General features: G+C 42.0%; 1 protein-coding gene across 5 annotated transcripts in view; it reads right to left on the reverse strand.

Annotated features, from left to right (window-relative positions):
• The window catches only part of LOC109898455 (kazrin), a 262,241-nt gene that overhangs the window by 27,028 nt on the left and 217,744 nt on the right, over positions 1–17,469 (reverse strand). For all 5 annotated transcript variants that reach the window (XR_004202658.1, XM_031787564.1, XM_031787609.1 and 2 more), the window contains one exon: positions 4,370–4,567. Coding sequence is in view for 4 of the 5 variants with exons in the window: in XM_031787564.1 (XP_031643424.1) it covers positions 4,370–4,567 (198 nt within the window). In the remaining variant the exon portion in view is untranslated. The remainder of the gene's footprint in view (positions 1–4,369; positions 4,568–17,469) is intronic.

A 17,469-nucleotide genomic window follows, 5' to 3' on the forward strand; every position in this document is an offset into this window, starting at 1 on the left:
GGTCGCTGCAGAGGGTAGTGCGTATGGCCCAGTACATCACTGGGGTCAAGTTTTCTGCCATCCACGACCTATATGCTAGCCGGTGTAAGAGGAAGTCTCAAAAAATTGTCCAAGACTCATAGACTGTTCTCTCTGCTCCCGCACGGCAAGCAGTACCGGAGCGCCAAGTCTAGGTCCAAAAGGCTCCTTAACAGCTTCTACCCCCAAGCCATAAGACTGCTGAACAATTAATCAAATGGCCACCGGACTATTTACATTGACCCCTCCCTTTGTTTTTACACTGCTGCTACTTGCTGTTTATTATCTATGCATAGTCACTTTACCCCTACCTACATGTACAAATGACCTCAACTAATCTGTACTCCTGCACATTGACTCGGTACAGGTACCCCCTCTATATAGCCTCATTATTGTTATTTTATTGTGTTACTTTTTTATTTACTTAAGAAAATATTTACTAAATAAACTCAACTTTATTTTATTTTTTAACTGCATTGTTGGTTAAGGACTTGTAAGTAAGCATTTCACAGTAAGGTCTACCTGTTGTATTCTGTGCATGTTACAAACTACATTTGACTCTATGAGTCTTGGACAACAACCCTAAGCACACAGCCAAGACAACGCATGAGTGGCTTCGCGACAAGTCTCTGAATGTCCTTGAGTGGCCCAGCCAGAGACCGGACTTGAACCCGATCAAACGTCTCTGGAGAGACCTGAAAATAGCTGTTCAGCAACGCTCCCCATCCAACCTGACAGAGCTTGAGAGGATCTGCAGAGAAGAATTGGATAAACTCCCCAAATACAGGTGTGCCAAGCTTGTAGTGTCATACCCAAGAAGACTCAAGGCTGTAATCGCTGCCAAAAGTGCTTCAACACAGTACTGAGTAAAAGGTCTGAATACTTATGTAAATGTGATATTTCATTTTTTCATTTTTAATAAATTAGCAAACACTTCTACAAACCAGTTTGTGCTTTGTCATTATGGGGTATTGTTTGTAGATTGATGAGGGAAAGAAACAATTTAATCAAATTTAGAATAAGGCAAAATGTGAAATAAAGTCAAGGGGTTTGAATACTTTCCGAAGGCTCAACCTTGAAGGAACTGGGCCTAGACTTGAGCCAAGTAGAATGATAAACAGATCTAATTACTGACACTGTGGAAGGACAGATCAGGCAGAAAGTATTGACTTATATACACTACTATTCAAAAGTTTGGGGTCACTTAGAGATGCCCTTGTTTTTGAAAGAAAAGCAAAAAATGGCTTTTCTTTCAAAAACAAGGACATTTCTAAGTGACCCCAAACTTTTGAACGGTAGTGTATGTCTAGCTCACACACACACACACACACACACACACACACACACACACACACACACACACACACACACACACACACACACACACACACACACACACACACACACACACACACACACACACACACACACACACACACACACACACACACACACACCATGACTATTATGACAGATAAGAAGAGATGACAGATAAGAATTCTATACTACACACAGTTAGTACATAGAGTAGATAAACTTCAGTGGTGGTCAGTGCTGTTTAAGATGAGGGAGGATTATAACTGTTTTAATGAGCATGGCCTTATTTCTATTACAGCATATTGGATCACTGACATTCATATTCCATTCACCCAGCTCAATGTAGCAGCGATAGGTTTAGGCTACTACATGATACTTAAATTCTCCCTGTACCCATCATGAGGTTTCTACAACCTAGCCTATGAATGTAAGTTTCCAATGTAGGTGAACAGGTTGAGAGAATTTGTGGTAATCAAGATGACAGACAGTGACAGTGACAATACCACCTTGCGCGCTCTTGCCAGCAACTAGTTGATCTAGGGTGTAATCAGTAGTCTAACAGTTGCAAATGACAGTTTCTATTAGACAAATTCAGGTAGGTTTATCCACATTTCGTTACATTTGCTTCCATTTAAGAAATGTTTTTCAACAGAATTGGCGTAATGAATACACCCCTGATCAGTAGTGGTGCACGACGCCAGGATTTTTGGAGTCGACACCCCAACACTACTTATCACACGCAAACACAATTCACTTTCATAGCAGCCACATACAAACAGCTCATTGTATAAATAATCCCTTCTCGCATCTATCTCCACACTCTGATCCTCTCACCTTTTCCCTTTCGCTTGTGGACTTGTGTGTGCACAACACATCAGCTGTCTGTGACCAGGCAAAAAAAACTTTTGAAGCCAAACCTTCATATTATGAGCGCTAACGCTATACGCAGCCTACATCATTTTCACGTCATAGTCGACATTGTTACTAGAACAAACGTGTTAGTAAACCTGCTATCATGCAGTACAGTGTACAGTCAGCAGCCAGCAGTTCAGCATTTACACCGGTGGGCCCTGGTGGCAATAAAATAATAAAAGCAAAAACTTACAGTACCTTGACTTGGAAGAGTTCCAGTGTTGGATAGCTATAGTCAGCTAGCTAACATAGCATGCCTCTCTGTTTGAGCCAGTTGTTTGAGTAGACTAAACTATCTAGCTGCATTCGATGCTAGCTAAGTAAGTGAAAGTGAAAGGGAAAGAATATATACTAAATATAGCTAGCTCTCTATCTAGCTTCTCCTTAATTTTGGATGAAAGGTATTAGTTCAAACTGTTGTATTTTTCTGTCTTTGAGTCAACTACTCACTACATTTTATGCACTGCAGTGCTAGCTAGCTGTAGCTTATGCTTTCACTACTAGATTCATTGGATAACATGTCATATCATGCTGCACGAGCTCTGATAGGTTGGAGGATGTCCTCTGGAAGCTGTCATAATTACTGTTTAAGTCTATGGAAGAAGGTGAGAACCATGATGAGCCTCCTCAGTTTTGTATTGAAGTCAATGTACCCAGAGGAGGATAGAAGCTAGCTGTCCTCCGGCTACACCATTATGCTACCCTACAGAGTTATGCTGAGGCAACTGTAGACCTTCATTGCAAAACAGTGTGTTTTAATCAATTGTTTGATGATGTGAATATATTTAGTTTTTATTTAATTTTCTCTAAAAAGGATAACATTTTAGATTTTATTTGATTATTTTTCTGATATTCACTGAGGAGTTTGGTCCTCCCCTTCCTCCTCTGAGGAGCCTCCACTGAAAAACATAAGGGGCATATCAGACACATTTAGGTCAGATACATTTTTTAAAGGGATTGACTGATCGATGTGTTGAGTGATAAACTGATATTATCTCTAGTGAGATGAAGTGGGTTTGACTGAGCTGTGAGAAACATATGGGGCTTAAAGGTGGGGCTCAGACAGCTGTGTAGTATATTGAGGGCTAATGCCTCCAAGACCAACAGCATCATTGCATCAATGCTGCATAATACATATTTCATTATGTAATCCACATGTTTTATTGGATATGTGTGCAACATTCACCTTTTGATAATATTTTTGTTAAGTCTATGCATACAATTTGATGTACATGTTGGATAAATCCAACGTATGTACCACACAGAACGCATTGCAAGTGCCTCTGCAAAGGACACAGGTAGGACTAGCAGGGTAGAACTCAGGTAGGACTAGCAGGGTAGAACTCAGGTAGGACTTAGGGTAGGACTCAGGTAGGACAGTAGGGTACAACTCAGGTAGGAGTAGCAAGGTAGGCAAGTTGGGTATGTCCCCAGTCTACCTGGCCATGCTGCTGCTCCAGTTTCAACTTCCACCTGACTGTGCTGCTGCTCTAGTTTCAACTGTTCTGCCTTATTATTATTCGACCATGCTGGTCATTTATGAACATTGAACATCTTGACCATGTTCTGTTATAATCTCCACCCGGCACAGCCAGAAGAGGACTGGCCACCCCACATAGCCTGGTTCCTCTCTAGGTTTCTTCCTAGGTATTGGCCTTTCTAGGGAGTTTTTCCTAGCCACCGTGCTTCTCCACCTGCATTGCTTGCTGTTTGGGGTTTTAGGCTGGGTTTCTGTACAGCACTTTGAGATATCAGCTGATGTACGAAGGGCTATATAAATACATTTGATTTGATTTGATTTGAGGTAGGACATTAGGGTATGACTCAGGTAGGACAGTAGAGTACGACTCAGGTAGGAATAGCAAGTTAGGACAGTAGGGTATGACTCAGGTAAGACAATAGGGTATAACTCAGGTAGGACAGTAGGGTAGGACTCAGGTAGAACTAGCAAGGTAGTAAAGTAAGGTATGACTATGGTAGGACAGTAGGATAGGATAGGAGGGTAGGACTCAGGTAGTACTATCAGGGTAGGAGTTAGGTAGAACTGTAGGGTAGGAGAGCAAGGTAGGGTTCAGGTAGGACTAGCAGGGTAATAGGTGAGCACCACAGGGTTCCCCCTGACCTTGTAAGGCCTCCTTGACGCGGTCCAGCTCCTGCTCCTTGTCTCCCATCTGCACGCGGAGCTCAGTGTCAGAGAGGAGGTTGGAGGAGCAGCCTCCCTGGCCCTGGGTCTCCTCCAGGTCCTTACTCAACATGTCCTTCATCTGCCGCAACAGGTGCACCTCTTCCTGCAGCTGGGCCACCTCCTCACGCAGCAACACTACACAGAGAGAGAGAGAGAGAGCGAGAGAGAGAGAGAGAGAGAGAGAGACTTAATTTTCCATTACTTACAGTTGATAGAAATGTGTCTTTGTGCTTTTAACCCAACCCCCTGAGGTTGGGAATGGAGAGACGTGAAATAATGAGGAAGGGGTAGGGAAGGAAGAGTGGAGAGGTAGAGTAAGGGAGAGATTAGTTGAGAAATAGGGAGTAAGGACAACGAGATGGAGGTTTATACTTAAAATTAAGGAGGGAGAAGGAGAAGGGAAGAGTAGAAAGACAGACAGACAGAAGTGAGGGGGATGGTGAGAGTTGTGAAAGTCAACAGGAAAACGTTGAGAAGGGAGAGGAGGGAGGTGTGTAACAGGGTTACAAAGGGAGAGGAGGGAGGTGTGTAACAGGGTTACGAAGGGAGAGGAGGGAGGTGTGTAACAGTGTTACAAAGGGAGAGGAGGGAGGTGTGTAACAGGGTTACAAAGGGAGAGGTGTGTAACAGGGTTACAAAGGGAGAGGAGGGAGGTGTGTAACAGGGTTACAAAGGGAGAGGAGGGAGGTGTGTAACAGGGTTACAAAGGGAGAGGAGGGAGGTGTGTAACAGGGTTACAACGGGAGAGGAGGGAGGTGTGTAACAGGGTTACAAAGGGAGAGGAGGGAGGTGTGTAACAGGGTTACAAAGGGAGAGGAGGGAGGTGTGTAACAGGGTTACAAAGGGAGAGGAGGGAGGTGTGTAACAGGGTTACAAAGGGAGAGGAGGGAGGTGTGTAACAGGGTTACAAAGGGAGAGGAGGGAGGTGTGTAACAGGGTTACAAAGGGAGAGGAGGGAGGTGTGTAACAGTGTTACAAAGGGAGAGGAGGGAGGTGTGTAACAGGGTTACAAAGGGAGAGGTGTGTAACAGGGTTACAAAGGGAGAGGAGGGAGGTGTGTAACAGGGTTACAAAGGGAGAGGAGGGAGGTGTGTAACAGGGTTACAAAGGGAGAGGTGTGTAACAGGGTTACAAAGGGAGAGGAGGGAGGTGTGTAACAGGGTTACAAAGGGAGAGGAGGGAGGTGTGTAACAGGGTTACAAAGGGAGAGGAGGGAGGTGTGTAACAGGGTTACAAAGGGAGAGGAGGGAGGTGTGTAACAGGGTTACAAAGGGAGAGGAGGGAGGTGTGTAACAGGGTTACAAAGGGAGAGGAGGGAGGTGTGTAACAGGGTTACAAAGGGAGAGGACGGAGGTGTGTAACAGGGTTACAAAGGGAGCAGAGCAGAAACAGTGTGAGTACGAAGCATATGACAATATATAGAGTAGAAAACCCACAGCAACACCTCCCACTGGGTACATGCCGGTTGAATGAAAAAAAAATTCACGTCATTCCAATTAAATTACGTTGAACCAACGTGGAATAGACGTTGAATTGATGTCTGTGCCCAGTGGGATTCACAAGTACACACTCGTTGTACACGAACGCACGCACGTATGCGCACGCACGCACGTAAGCACACACGCACACACGCACACACACACACACGCACACGCACACACACGCACACACACACACACACACACACACCAGTACTCACACACAGCAGGCAGTAAACTGAAGCCATGGGTGATGAGCGATAGAGGTAGACGAGGAGTGACAGTGTCAGGACAAATTGGCAGGGCTGCAGAGCCAGTGAGAGACAGTAGTTTGATAAGACTCTATAAAAAATATATATATCTGGAACGCAAGCTCCTTGCCTTTCCACTGACAAACTACCTCACAGTCCTCTGGGAGCAAGGGACTTAGCAAGCGATAAACAAGAGCTGGAAACCAGGGATACAACACAGAGAATCCGAAGACAGTAATTGGCACAGTATCTCCTAATACACAAGCACATTTACCAAGGCAAGAAACGCTGAACACAAAGATCCTGAACTGAACAGAGGAGTCAAGGCCTCCATTTCATAAGATACAAGGAATCTACTAGCTGAGGTTAGTTTAGAGCTTCTATTTCACCCCAGTCAGGGCCGGGCCGCACACCACAACAAAGACATTAACTTGTCATAATGAGTTATATTTTCACACTAAAGATTCTAGAATATATACAGTATCATGGTTCAGAACAATGCACAATGTTTGTATGACTGGGCAGAAGCTATACCAACAGCAGAAATCAGCAGCCCAAACACTTCCAGCCCTAAGCAGGGTAGGGAGCACGGCTGGTTGGTACCTGGGAGACAGCAACAGACAGTTTTGGCCACTATCCTTCCTCTAGTCAAAGATATCCAAGGGCATTGACAAGGCCTGAGAGCCGCAGTGTGTTCTGGCATTCATACTGTACTTGTTGTACATTACACAGATAGGTGCTACGCATTGGTTGTGCACAGTAACTGAACCAGGAGATTGACTTGGCACTCGGTGATGTTGCATGAAGATAGATAATGAATATTTCAAAACATCACTGGCAAGTCTTCTCCGGTATGAGGGTGTAGGGGAGCTGTGTGCGAACAGAGAAAGAGTGTGTGTCAGGGCCTGTAGCCAGACCACGTGGGGCTGCAGAGGCCCAGATAAGAGAGAAAGGGACAGTCCATCGGTCACTGTCGACTCTGGCTGTGGAGAGACGCGCTAGGCAGCAACTCTGTATTGTACATGGCATAAGGAGGTAGTATCCTGGAGAGAGCAATCTTTCACAGCCTTCTTGCCGGCTAAATCCGCTTATTCATCTGTTTACCTACAGGCTTTCTTATTTGTTGCAGGCGAGTCCAGCTTCCGTCTTTGTTAGCTGTGTAGAGCAGAGCAGCCAGACACAAGTAGAAGTATGCATCCCAGGCAGTTATGTGCTGTTCAGATGCACTGCAGTTGTAGTTTCAAGTGTTATCGTCAGGTGCAGTACAGTGTCTTGCAAGTTCCAAACCCAACAATGCAGTAATCAATATCAATGTAGTACCAAAAATAACACAAGGTAGAACAAAAACATGAAAATAAGAATACTAACTGTGCTGTTATAGTAATATGTGCTACTAACTGTACTGTTATAGTAATCTGTGGTACTAACTGTGCTGTTACAGTAATATGTGCTACTAACTGTGCTGTTATAGTAATATGTGCTACTAACTGTGCTGTTATAGTAATATGTGCTACTAACTGTGCTGTTATAGTAATCTGTGGTACTAACTGTGCTGTTACAGTAATATGTGCTACTAACTGTGCTGTTATAGTACTCTGTGCTACTAACTGTACTGTTATAGTAATATGTGCTACTAACTGTGCTGTTATAGTAATATGTGCTACTAACTGTACTGTTATAGTAATATGTGCTACTAACTGTACTGTTATAGTAATATGTGCTACTAACTGTACTGTTACAGTAATCTGTGCTACTAACTGTACTGTTACAGTAATCTGTGCTACTAACTGTGCTGTTATAGTAATATGTGCTACTAACTGTACTGTTATAGTATCCGTACTGTTATAATAATCTGTGCTACTAACTGTACTGTTATAGTAATCTGTACTGTTATAGTAATATGTGCTACTAACTGTACTGTTATAGTATCCGTACTGTTATAATAATCTGTGCTACTATCTGTACTGTTATAGTAATCTGTACTGTTATAGTAATATGTGCTACTAACTGTGCTGTTATAGTAATCTGTGGTACTAACTGTGCTGTTATAGTAATCTGTGCTACTAACTGTGCTGTTATAGTAATATGTGCTACTAACTGTACTGTTATAGTAATCTGTGGTACTAACTGTGCTGTTACAGTAATATGTGCTACTAACTGTGCTGTTATAGTAATATGTGCTACTAACTGTGCTGTTATAGTAATATGTGCTACTAACTGTGCTGTTATAGTAATCTGTGGTACTAACTGTGCTGTTACAGTAATATGTGCTACTAACTGTGCTGTTATAGTACTCTGTGCTACTAACTGTACTGTTATAGTAATATGTGCTACTAACTGTGCTGTTATAGTAATATGTGCTACTAACTGTACTGTTATAGTAATATGTGCTACTAACTGTACTGTTATAGTAATATGTGCTACTAACTGTACTGTTACAGTAATCTGTGCTACTAACTGTGCTGTTATAGTAATATGTGCTACTAACTGTGCTGTTATAGTAATATGTGCTACTAACTGTGCTGTTATAGTAATATGTGCTACTAACTGTACTGTTATAGTATCCGTACTGTTATAATAATCTGTGCTACTAACTGTACTGTTATAGTAATCTGTACTGTTATAGTAATATGTGCTACTAACTGTACTGTTATAGTATCCGTACTGTTATAATAATCTGTGCTACTATCTGTACTGTTATAGTAATCTGTACTGTTATAGTAATATGTGCTACTAACTGTGCTGTTATAGTAATCTGTGGTACTAACTGTGCTGTTATAGTAATCTGTGCTGTTATAGTAGTATGTGGTACTAACTGTGCTGTTATAGTAATATGTGCTACTAACTGTGCTGTTATAGTAATCTGTGGTACTAACAGTGCTGTTATCATAATATGTGGTATTAACTGTGCTGTTAGATTAAGCTGTGGTACTAACTGTGGTATTAACTCTGCTGTTATAGTAATCCATGGTACTAACTGTGCTGTTATAGTAATCTGTGGTATTAACTGTGGTACTATATTAATCTGTGGTACCAACTGTGCTGTTATAGTAATCTGTGGTATTAACTGTGGTACTATATTAATCTGTGGTACCAACTGTGCTGTTATAGTAATCTGTGGTATTAACTGTGGTACTATATTAATCTGTGGTACCAACTGTGCTGTTATAGTAATCTGTGGTATTAACTGTGGTACTATATTAATCTGTGGTACCAACTGTGCTGTTATAGTAATCTGTGGTACCAACTGTGCTGTTATAGTAATCTGTGGTATTAACTGTGGTACTATATTAATCTGTGGTACCAACTGTGCTGTTATAGTAATCTGTGGTATTAACTGTGGTACTATATTAATCTGTGGTACCAACTGTGCTGTTATATTAATCTGTGGTACCAACTGTGCTGTTATAGTAATCTGTGGTACCAACTGTGCTGTTATAGTAATCTGTGGTATTAACTGTGGTACTATATTAATCTGTGGTACCAACTGTGCTGTTATAGTAATCTGTGGTATTAACTGTGGTACTATATTAATCTGTGGTACCAACTGTGCTGTTATATTAATCTGTGGTACCAACTGTGCTGTTATAGTAATCTGTGGTATTAACTGTGCTGTTATAGTAATCTGTGGTATTAACTGTGGTACTATATTAATCTGTGGTACCAACTGTGCTGTTATAGTAATCTGTGGTATTAACTGTGCTGTTATAGTAATCTGTGTTAGTTCCAGGGTTGCTAATGTGGAAGATAAAAATAATAATAATAGTCCCATAGGTTATAGTACATGCAGTCATTGTATAACCTTCCATACAATGTAGAGTGTATAACAAAGAACAAACAGCAAAAACATGTATTTCACCTTTATTTAACCAGGTAGGCAAGTTGAATAAATTCTCATTTACAATTGCGACCTGTCCAAGATAAAGCAAATCAGTTCGACAAACAACGACACAGAGTTACACATGGAGTAAACAAACATACAGTCAATAATACTGTAGAAACAAGTCTATATACGATGTGAGCAAATGAGGTGAGATAAGGGAGGTAAAGGCAAAAAAAAAGGCTATGGTGGCAAAGTAAATACAATATAGCAAGTAAAACACTGGAATGGTAGATTTGCAGTGGAAGAATGTGCAAAGTAGAGATACAAATAATGGGGTGCAAAGGAGCAAAATAAACAAATAAATAAATAAAATAAAATAAATACAGTAGGGAAAGAGGTACAGTGGGGCAAAAAAGTATTTAGTCAGCCACCAATTGTGCAAGTTCTCCCACTTAAAAAGATGAGAGAGGCCTGTAATTTTCATCATAGGTACACTTCAACTACGATAGACAAAATTAGAAAAAAATCCAGAAAATCACATTGTAGGATATTTATGAATTTATTTGCAAATTATGGTGGAAAATAAGTATATAAGTGGGAGAACTTACACAATTGGTGGCTGTAGTTGTTTGCGCTAAATTATAGGTGGGCTATGTACAGGTGCAGTAATCTGTGAGCTGCTCTGACAGCTGGTGCTTATAGCTAGTGAGGGAGATAAGTGTTTCCAGTTTCACAGATTTTTGTAGTTCGTTCCAGTCATTGGCAGCAGAGAACTGGAAGGAGAGGCGGCCAAAGACAGAATTGGTTTTGGGGGTGACCAGCGAGATATACCTGCGCGTGCTACAGGTGGGTGATGCTATGGTGACCAGCGAGCTGAGATAAGGGGGGACTTTACCAGGGTCTTGTAGATGACATGGAGCCAGTGGATTTGGCGACAAGTATGAAGCGAGGACCAGCCAACGAGAGCGTACAGGTAGCAATAGTGGGTAGTATATGGGGCTTTGGTGACAAAACGGATTGCACTGTGATAGACTGCATCCAATTTGTTGAGTAGGGTATTGGAGGCTATTTTGTAAATGACATCGCCGAAGTCGAGGACTGGTGGGATGGTCAGTTTTACAAGGGTATGTTTGGCAGCATGAGTGAAGGATGCTTTGTTGCGAAATAGGAAGCCAATTCTAGATTTAACTTTGGATTGGAGATGATACATGATCAAATACAAATATTAGAATCCACTATTAAAGACTACAGGAACCCACTGGATTCTCCAATTACCTTGAATGAACTACAGGACAAAATCAAACTCCTCCAACCCAAAAAGGCCTGTGGTGTTGATGGTATCCTCAATGAAATTGTCAAATATACAGACAACGAAATCCAATTGGCTATACCAAAACTCTTTAACATCATCCTTAGCTCTGGCATCTTCCCCAATATTTGGAACCAAGGACTGATCACCCCAATCCACAAAAGTGGAGACAAATTTGACCTCAATAACTACCGTGGGAAATGCATCAATAGCAACCTTGGGAAAATCCTCTTCATTATCATTAACAGCAGACTCGTACATTTCCTCAATGAAAACAATGTACTGAGCAAATGTCAAATTGACTTTGTACCAGATTATCGTATGACAGACCATGTATTTACCCTGCACACTCTAATTGACAAACAAACAAACCAAAACAAAGACAAAGTGTTCTCATGCTTTGTTGATTTTAAAAAAAGCCTTCAACTCAATTTGGCATGAGGGTCTGCTATACAAATTGATGGAAAGTGGTGTTGGGGGGGGAAAACATACGACATTATAAAATCCATGTACACAAACAACAAAAAAGGCAAAAAACACACATTTCTTCACACAAGGCCGTGGGGTCAGACAGGGATGCAGCTTAAGCCCCACCCTCTTCAACATATATATCAATGAATTGGCGAGGGCACTAGAAAAGTCTGCAGCACCCGGCCTCACCCTACTAGAATCTGAAGTCAAATGTCTACTGTTTGCTGATGATCTGGTGCTTCTGTCACCAACCAAGGAGGGCCTACAACACCACCTAGATCTTCTGCACAGATTCTGCCAGACCTGGGCCCTGACAGTAAATCTCAGTAAGACCAAAATAATGTTCCAAAAAAGATCCAGTCGACAGGACCACAAATACAAATTCCATCTAGAGCCCGTTGCCCTAGAGCCCAGTAAAAGCGATACGTACTGTACCTAAACATCAGCGCCACAGTTAACTTCTACAAAGCTGTGAACAATCTGAAAGACAAGGCAAGAAGGGCATTCTATGCCATCAAAAGGAACATAAAATTCGACATACCAATTAGGATCTGGCTAAAAATACTTGAATCAGTTATAGAACCCATTGCCCTTTATGGTTGTGAGGTCTGGGGTCCGCTCACCAACCAAGAATTCACAAAATGGGACAAACACCAAGTTAAGACTCTGCAAGCAGAATTCTGCAAAAGTATCCTCTGTGTAAAATGTAGAACACCAACTAATGCATGCAGAGCAGAATTAGGCCGATACCCGCTAATTATCAAAATCCAGAAAATAACTGATAAATTCTACACCCACCTTAAAGGAAGCGATTCCCAAACCTTCCATATCAAAGCCATAACCTACAGAGAGATGAACCTGGAGAAGAGTCCCCTAAGCAAGCTGGTCCTGGGGCACTGTTCACAAACACAAATACACCCCAAAGAGCCCCAGGACAGCAATACAATTAGACCCAACCAAATCATGAGAAAGCAAAAATATAATTACTTTAACCAAAAAACAGAGCAAACTAGAATTCTATTTGGCCCTAAACAGAGAGTACATAGTGGCAGAATACCTGACCACTGTGACTGACCCCAACTTAAGGAAAGCTTTGACTATGTACAGACTCAGTGAGCATAGCCTTGCTATTGAGAAAGGCCACATAGGCAGACCTGGCTCTCAAGAGAAGACAGGCTATGTGCACACTGCCCACAAAATGAGGTGGAAACTGAGCTGAACTTCCTAACATCCTGCCCAATGTATGACCATATTAGAGACACATATTTCCCTCAGATTCCACAGATCCACAAAGAATTCGAAAACAAACCTGATTTTAATAAACTCCCATTTCGAAATTCCACAGTGTGTAATCACAGCAGCAATATTTTTGACCTGTTGCCATAAGAAAAGGTCAACCAGTGAAGAACAAACACCATTGAAAATACAACCCATATTTATGCTTATTTATTTTCCCTTTTGTACTTTAACCATTTGTACATCGTTACAACGCTGTATATATACATAGTATGACATTTGTAATGTCTTTATTCTTTTGGAACTTCTGTGATTGTAATGTTTACTGTTCATTTTTATTGTTTATTTCACTTTTGCATATTATCTACTTCACTTGCTTTGGCAATGTTAACATATGATTCCCATGCCAATAAAGCACCTTTAATTGAATAGAGTGTTTCAGGACAGTTTAACTCTAAATCTGATGTCATATCTGTGTATTATGATAATGATCATGTAGAATTATATGTATGGGTAAGTAGGCTACTTGAAGGAAATTGTCATTATCACCAGCGTTGGAGAGTGTATGAATCTGCACTAACTATAGCAGAGCGGTTGGATCAGAGCCATCCAACGTGACTCAACATAAGAAAGACAGACACATGGTGAGCACTCAGAGATTCTCTAGATACAGTGGGAACAGAACAGAGGGTGATTTAAGCACAAGCAATCAGCACCATAATTCCCTCAAATACACTTTCCCATTGATCCTGCCATTACTCCCCCACTGTCAGCTCTGAGCTGCATAATCACTCCTTTTTTAGGTTCCCTCCCTCCCTCCCTTAAAGTCAGGATGAAATGAAGGCAAGGCAAGGCAAGGCAAAACCTTTAGAATCTTCTTTATTTTTCCCAGAGACAACGTGGCCATTTCAGTGTGGAAATGCCAGTTGGCAGGGACATCATCAGAAGAAAATAGGCTACACATCGTGTCGTACTGGACACTGAAATCACACTGAGGGCTGTCAACGGAGGACTGTGAGAGGGAGTGTGTTTGTGGGGTCAGTTGTTTTTTTTGTATAGACATGCAAAGCATGAAATGATTTATGTCTGTTTGTCTCTTCTCACACAATACACAGGCACACATGAGGGACAAGCCTCAGAGGTAATCTTTTAGTATACACTATTGAAGAATAAGCCAAAATAAATGTTATGTACTTTACTGGCCATAATGTGCCCTGGCCGGTTGAAAATCCCATTAGTATTTGTATTAATTATGGATCCTCATAAGTTCCTGCCAAGGCAGAAGCTATTCTTCCTGGGGTCCATCAAAATTAAGGCAGTTATACAATTTAAAAAACGTTGTACAGATTTCACAAAACAATAAGTGTGCGCCCTCAGGCCCCTACTCTACTAACCACATATATACAACACAAAATCCATGTGTACGTGTGTGTATAGTGCACCCATTGCATTGTTGTTGTTGTTGTTGTCATCGTCTCCCTGACTCCAGGCTTAGTCTTAGCACCACCAGTAGACAGGGAGCATGCCTGTTCCATTAGCTACCTCTCGGAGGAGAGAAGGTCACCCGTCTCTTCACTCAATTACTCCAGTCTGAGCCATGCCTCCCTCCATTAGAGTGTCTAGCATCAGGGCTGCTCTGACCAGGCCATCAACCTGTCCTCTTCCCTCTCTCCCTGGCTTCTCCAATCAGACACAGAGAGAGCCGGGACACAGCTTACTGAACAGACAGGTCTCGTGGCTAAAAAGGGGCTGGGGCCAGAGGTATTAAATAGATGACTACCTGTGCTGTGAGTTTGATACGAGTGTCAAACACATCCTTGACAGCAGCCATCTGCTCTACGTCTATGTAGCATGCTGTGTAGGCATTTCTGGGCAGGTGTCACCCACCGTTCTCCCATGGCCTACATGTGTTACTATGCTGGAGGCTATGATCATATGGCAACTCCTCTCCCTGTGCCAGGTCGCCACATCACTGACCGGGGTGACATCAAATTCATCCTACACCTACTATGTTCACTATAAATGTCCACAGCCACTGTCTTAACTGAGAGGAGCTGTACTCTTGCACAGACACGACACCTCCAATACAATGTGAAACTGTCAATTACCCTAATGGTTAATGTGTGCAGACCTCTATTTCATCTTAATAAGCATCTCCACGGACCCTGTTAGATTGACGCGGTATGACAATTAATTATTTGCCTCTCTGCCTGCAATATTCAGTGTAATAAATGTACTATGTTATGTTCCTCGGGTTTGTTATAGCAGGGAATTAGCCAGGCAACAACAGGGAGAAAGAGCTCACATGATTAGGCAAATCGTGGTCCTTTCAAAATATAATAGCCAAACTGAAATATGTGCATTAATCATTTATTTACATTTCCATTTCCAAACGCTTCACATTATTCTTACAGTACTAACAGTGCACCTAACAGCATTATTGACCTTGGAAAATACTATTTAACATACCCATTTACACACACTGCATGGGTCGCTTTCTCTAATTGAGAGACAGTGAGGGTACTGCAGGATGGAACACAGCTCAGGCTGGTTAGAGCTGGTAAGAGTCTACTTTAGTTAATATATATAACAAAGTACACTGAAAAAATACATAAATGCAACATGTAAAGTGTTGGTCCCATGTTTCATGATCTGAAATTAAAGATCCCCAAAATTTGCCATAAGCACAAAAAGCTTATTTCTCTAAAATGCTGGGCTGAAATTTGTTTACATCCCTGTTAGTGAGAATTTCTTTGCCAAGACAATCAATCTACCTGGTGTGGCTCAATTGGTAGACCATGGTGCTTGCAATGCCAAGGTTGTGGGTTTGATTCCCACGTGGGACCAGTGTGAAAAAATGTATGCACTCACTACTGTAAGTTGCTCTGGATAAGAGCATCTGCTAAATGACAACAATTTAGAATGTATGGCATATCAAGAAGCTGAATAAACAGAATGATCATTACACAGGTGCACCTTGTGCTGGGGACAATAAAATACCACTCTAAAATGTGAAATTTTTCACCCAACACAATGTTTTAGGGAGCATACAATTGGCATGCTGACTGCAGGAATATTCATCAGAGCTGTTTTCCAGAGAATTGAATGCTAATTTATCTTCCATAAGCCACCTCCAACATAATTTTAGAGAATTTGTTAGTACATTCAACTGGCCTCACAACCTCAGACCACATTTAACCACACCAGCCTAGGACCTCCATATCTGGCTTCTTCACCTGCGGGATCGTTTGAGACCAGCTACCTGGACACCTGATGAAACTGTGGGTTTGCACAACCAAAGAATGTCTGCACAAACGGTCAGAAACCGTCTCAGGGAAGCTCATCTGCGTGCTCGTCATCCTCACCAGGATCTTGACCTGACTGCAGTTTGGCATCGTTACCGACTTCAGTGGGAAGATGCTCACCTATGATGGTCACTGGCATGCCCGGTTTCAACTGTACCGTGCAGATGGCGTTGTGTTGGCGAGCGGTTTGCTGATGTCAACATTGTGAACAAAAAACAATACAAATATTAATATCTCTTATCTTTCATTAATCCCCAGAGTACAGTATTCAGACACAACTGCATTTTATCGATGGCAATTTGAATGCACAGAGATATCATGACGAGATCCTCAGTCCCATTGTCGTGCCATTCATCTGCCACCATCACCTCATGTTTCAGCATGATAATGCATGGCCCCATGTCGCAAGGATCTGTACACAATTCTTGGAAGCTGAAAATGTCCCAGTTCTTCCATGGCCTGCATACTCACCAGACATGTCACCCATTGAGCATGTGTGGGATGCTCTGGATTGATGTGTATGACAGCCATGGACTGGAGATATTTCAATTCCTGACCATTTGGAGGTCCTGTTTCTCTATGCATTACTATTTTCCCACACTGTGTCACCCTGGTGGAATTGGTGCTGCACAGCACTAATACACTCAGCACGGTGAGGAGAGGGAGTGGGGGAATTGGAGCTGAGGGAAGAGAAGAGTAATTACTTTTTAGAGAGTGTAACGTGCTGTACAGAGAGATATTGTACTGTAGCATTGCAGGCAACTGTACTGTAGAAATAAGGTCACTATTACAGTACCTGGAACACAACTCAATCATGCACTCAGGTCACCACAGGGTTGAAATATTCAGCCATTTCAAATACTTGAAAAATCCTTCCAATGTTTACTTAAACAATAATCTGCTGTTTTCAACAGCTGATAAAAGCACAAAATGGGTGCTTGGGAAGTTCAAACAGCCGTGAAGGGGTATTAGGGAGGTTCAAACAGCCCTAGAAGGGGTGTTAGGGAAGGTTCAAATAGCCCTAGAAGGGGTGTTAGGGAGGTTCAAATAGCCCTGAAGGGGTATTAGGGAGGTTCAAACAGCCCTAAAGGGGTACTAGGGAGGTTCAAACAGCCCTGAAGGGGTACTAGGGAGGTTCAAACAGCCCTGAAGGTGTACTAGGGA

This window comes from Oncorhynchus kisutch, linkage group LG1 (genome assembly GCF_002021735.2).
Source record: "Oncorhynchus kisutch isolate 150728-3 linkage group LG1, Okis_V2, whole genome shotgun sequence".
Classification (NCBI taxonomy): Eukaryota; Metazoa; Chordata; class Actinopteri; order Salmoniformes; family Salmonidae; genus Oncorhynchus; species Oncorhynchus kisutch.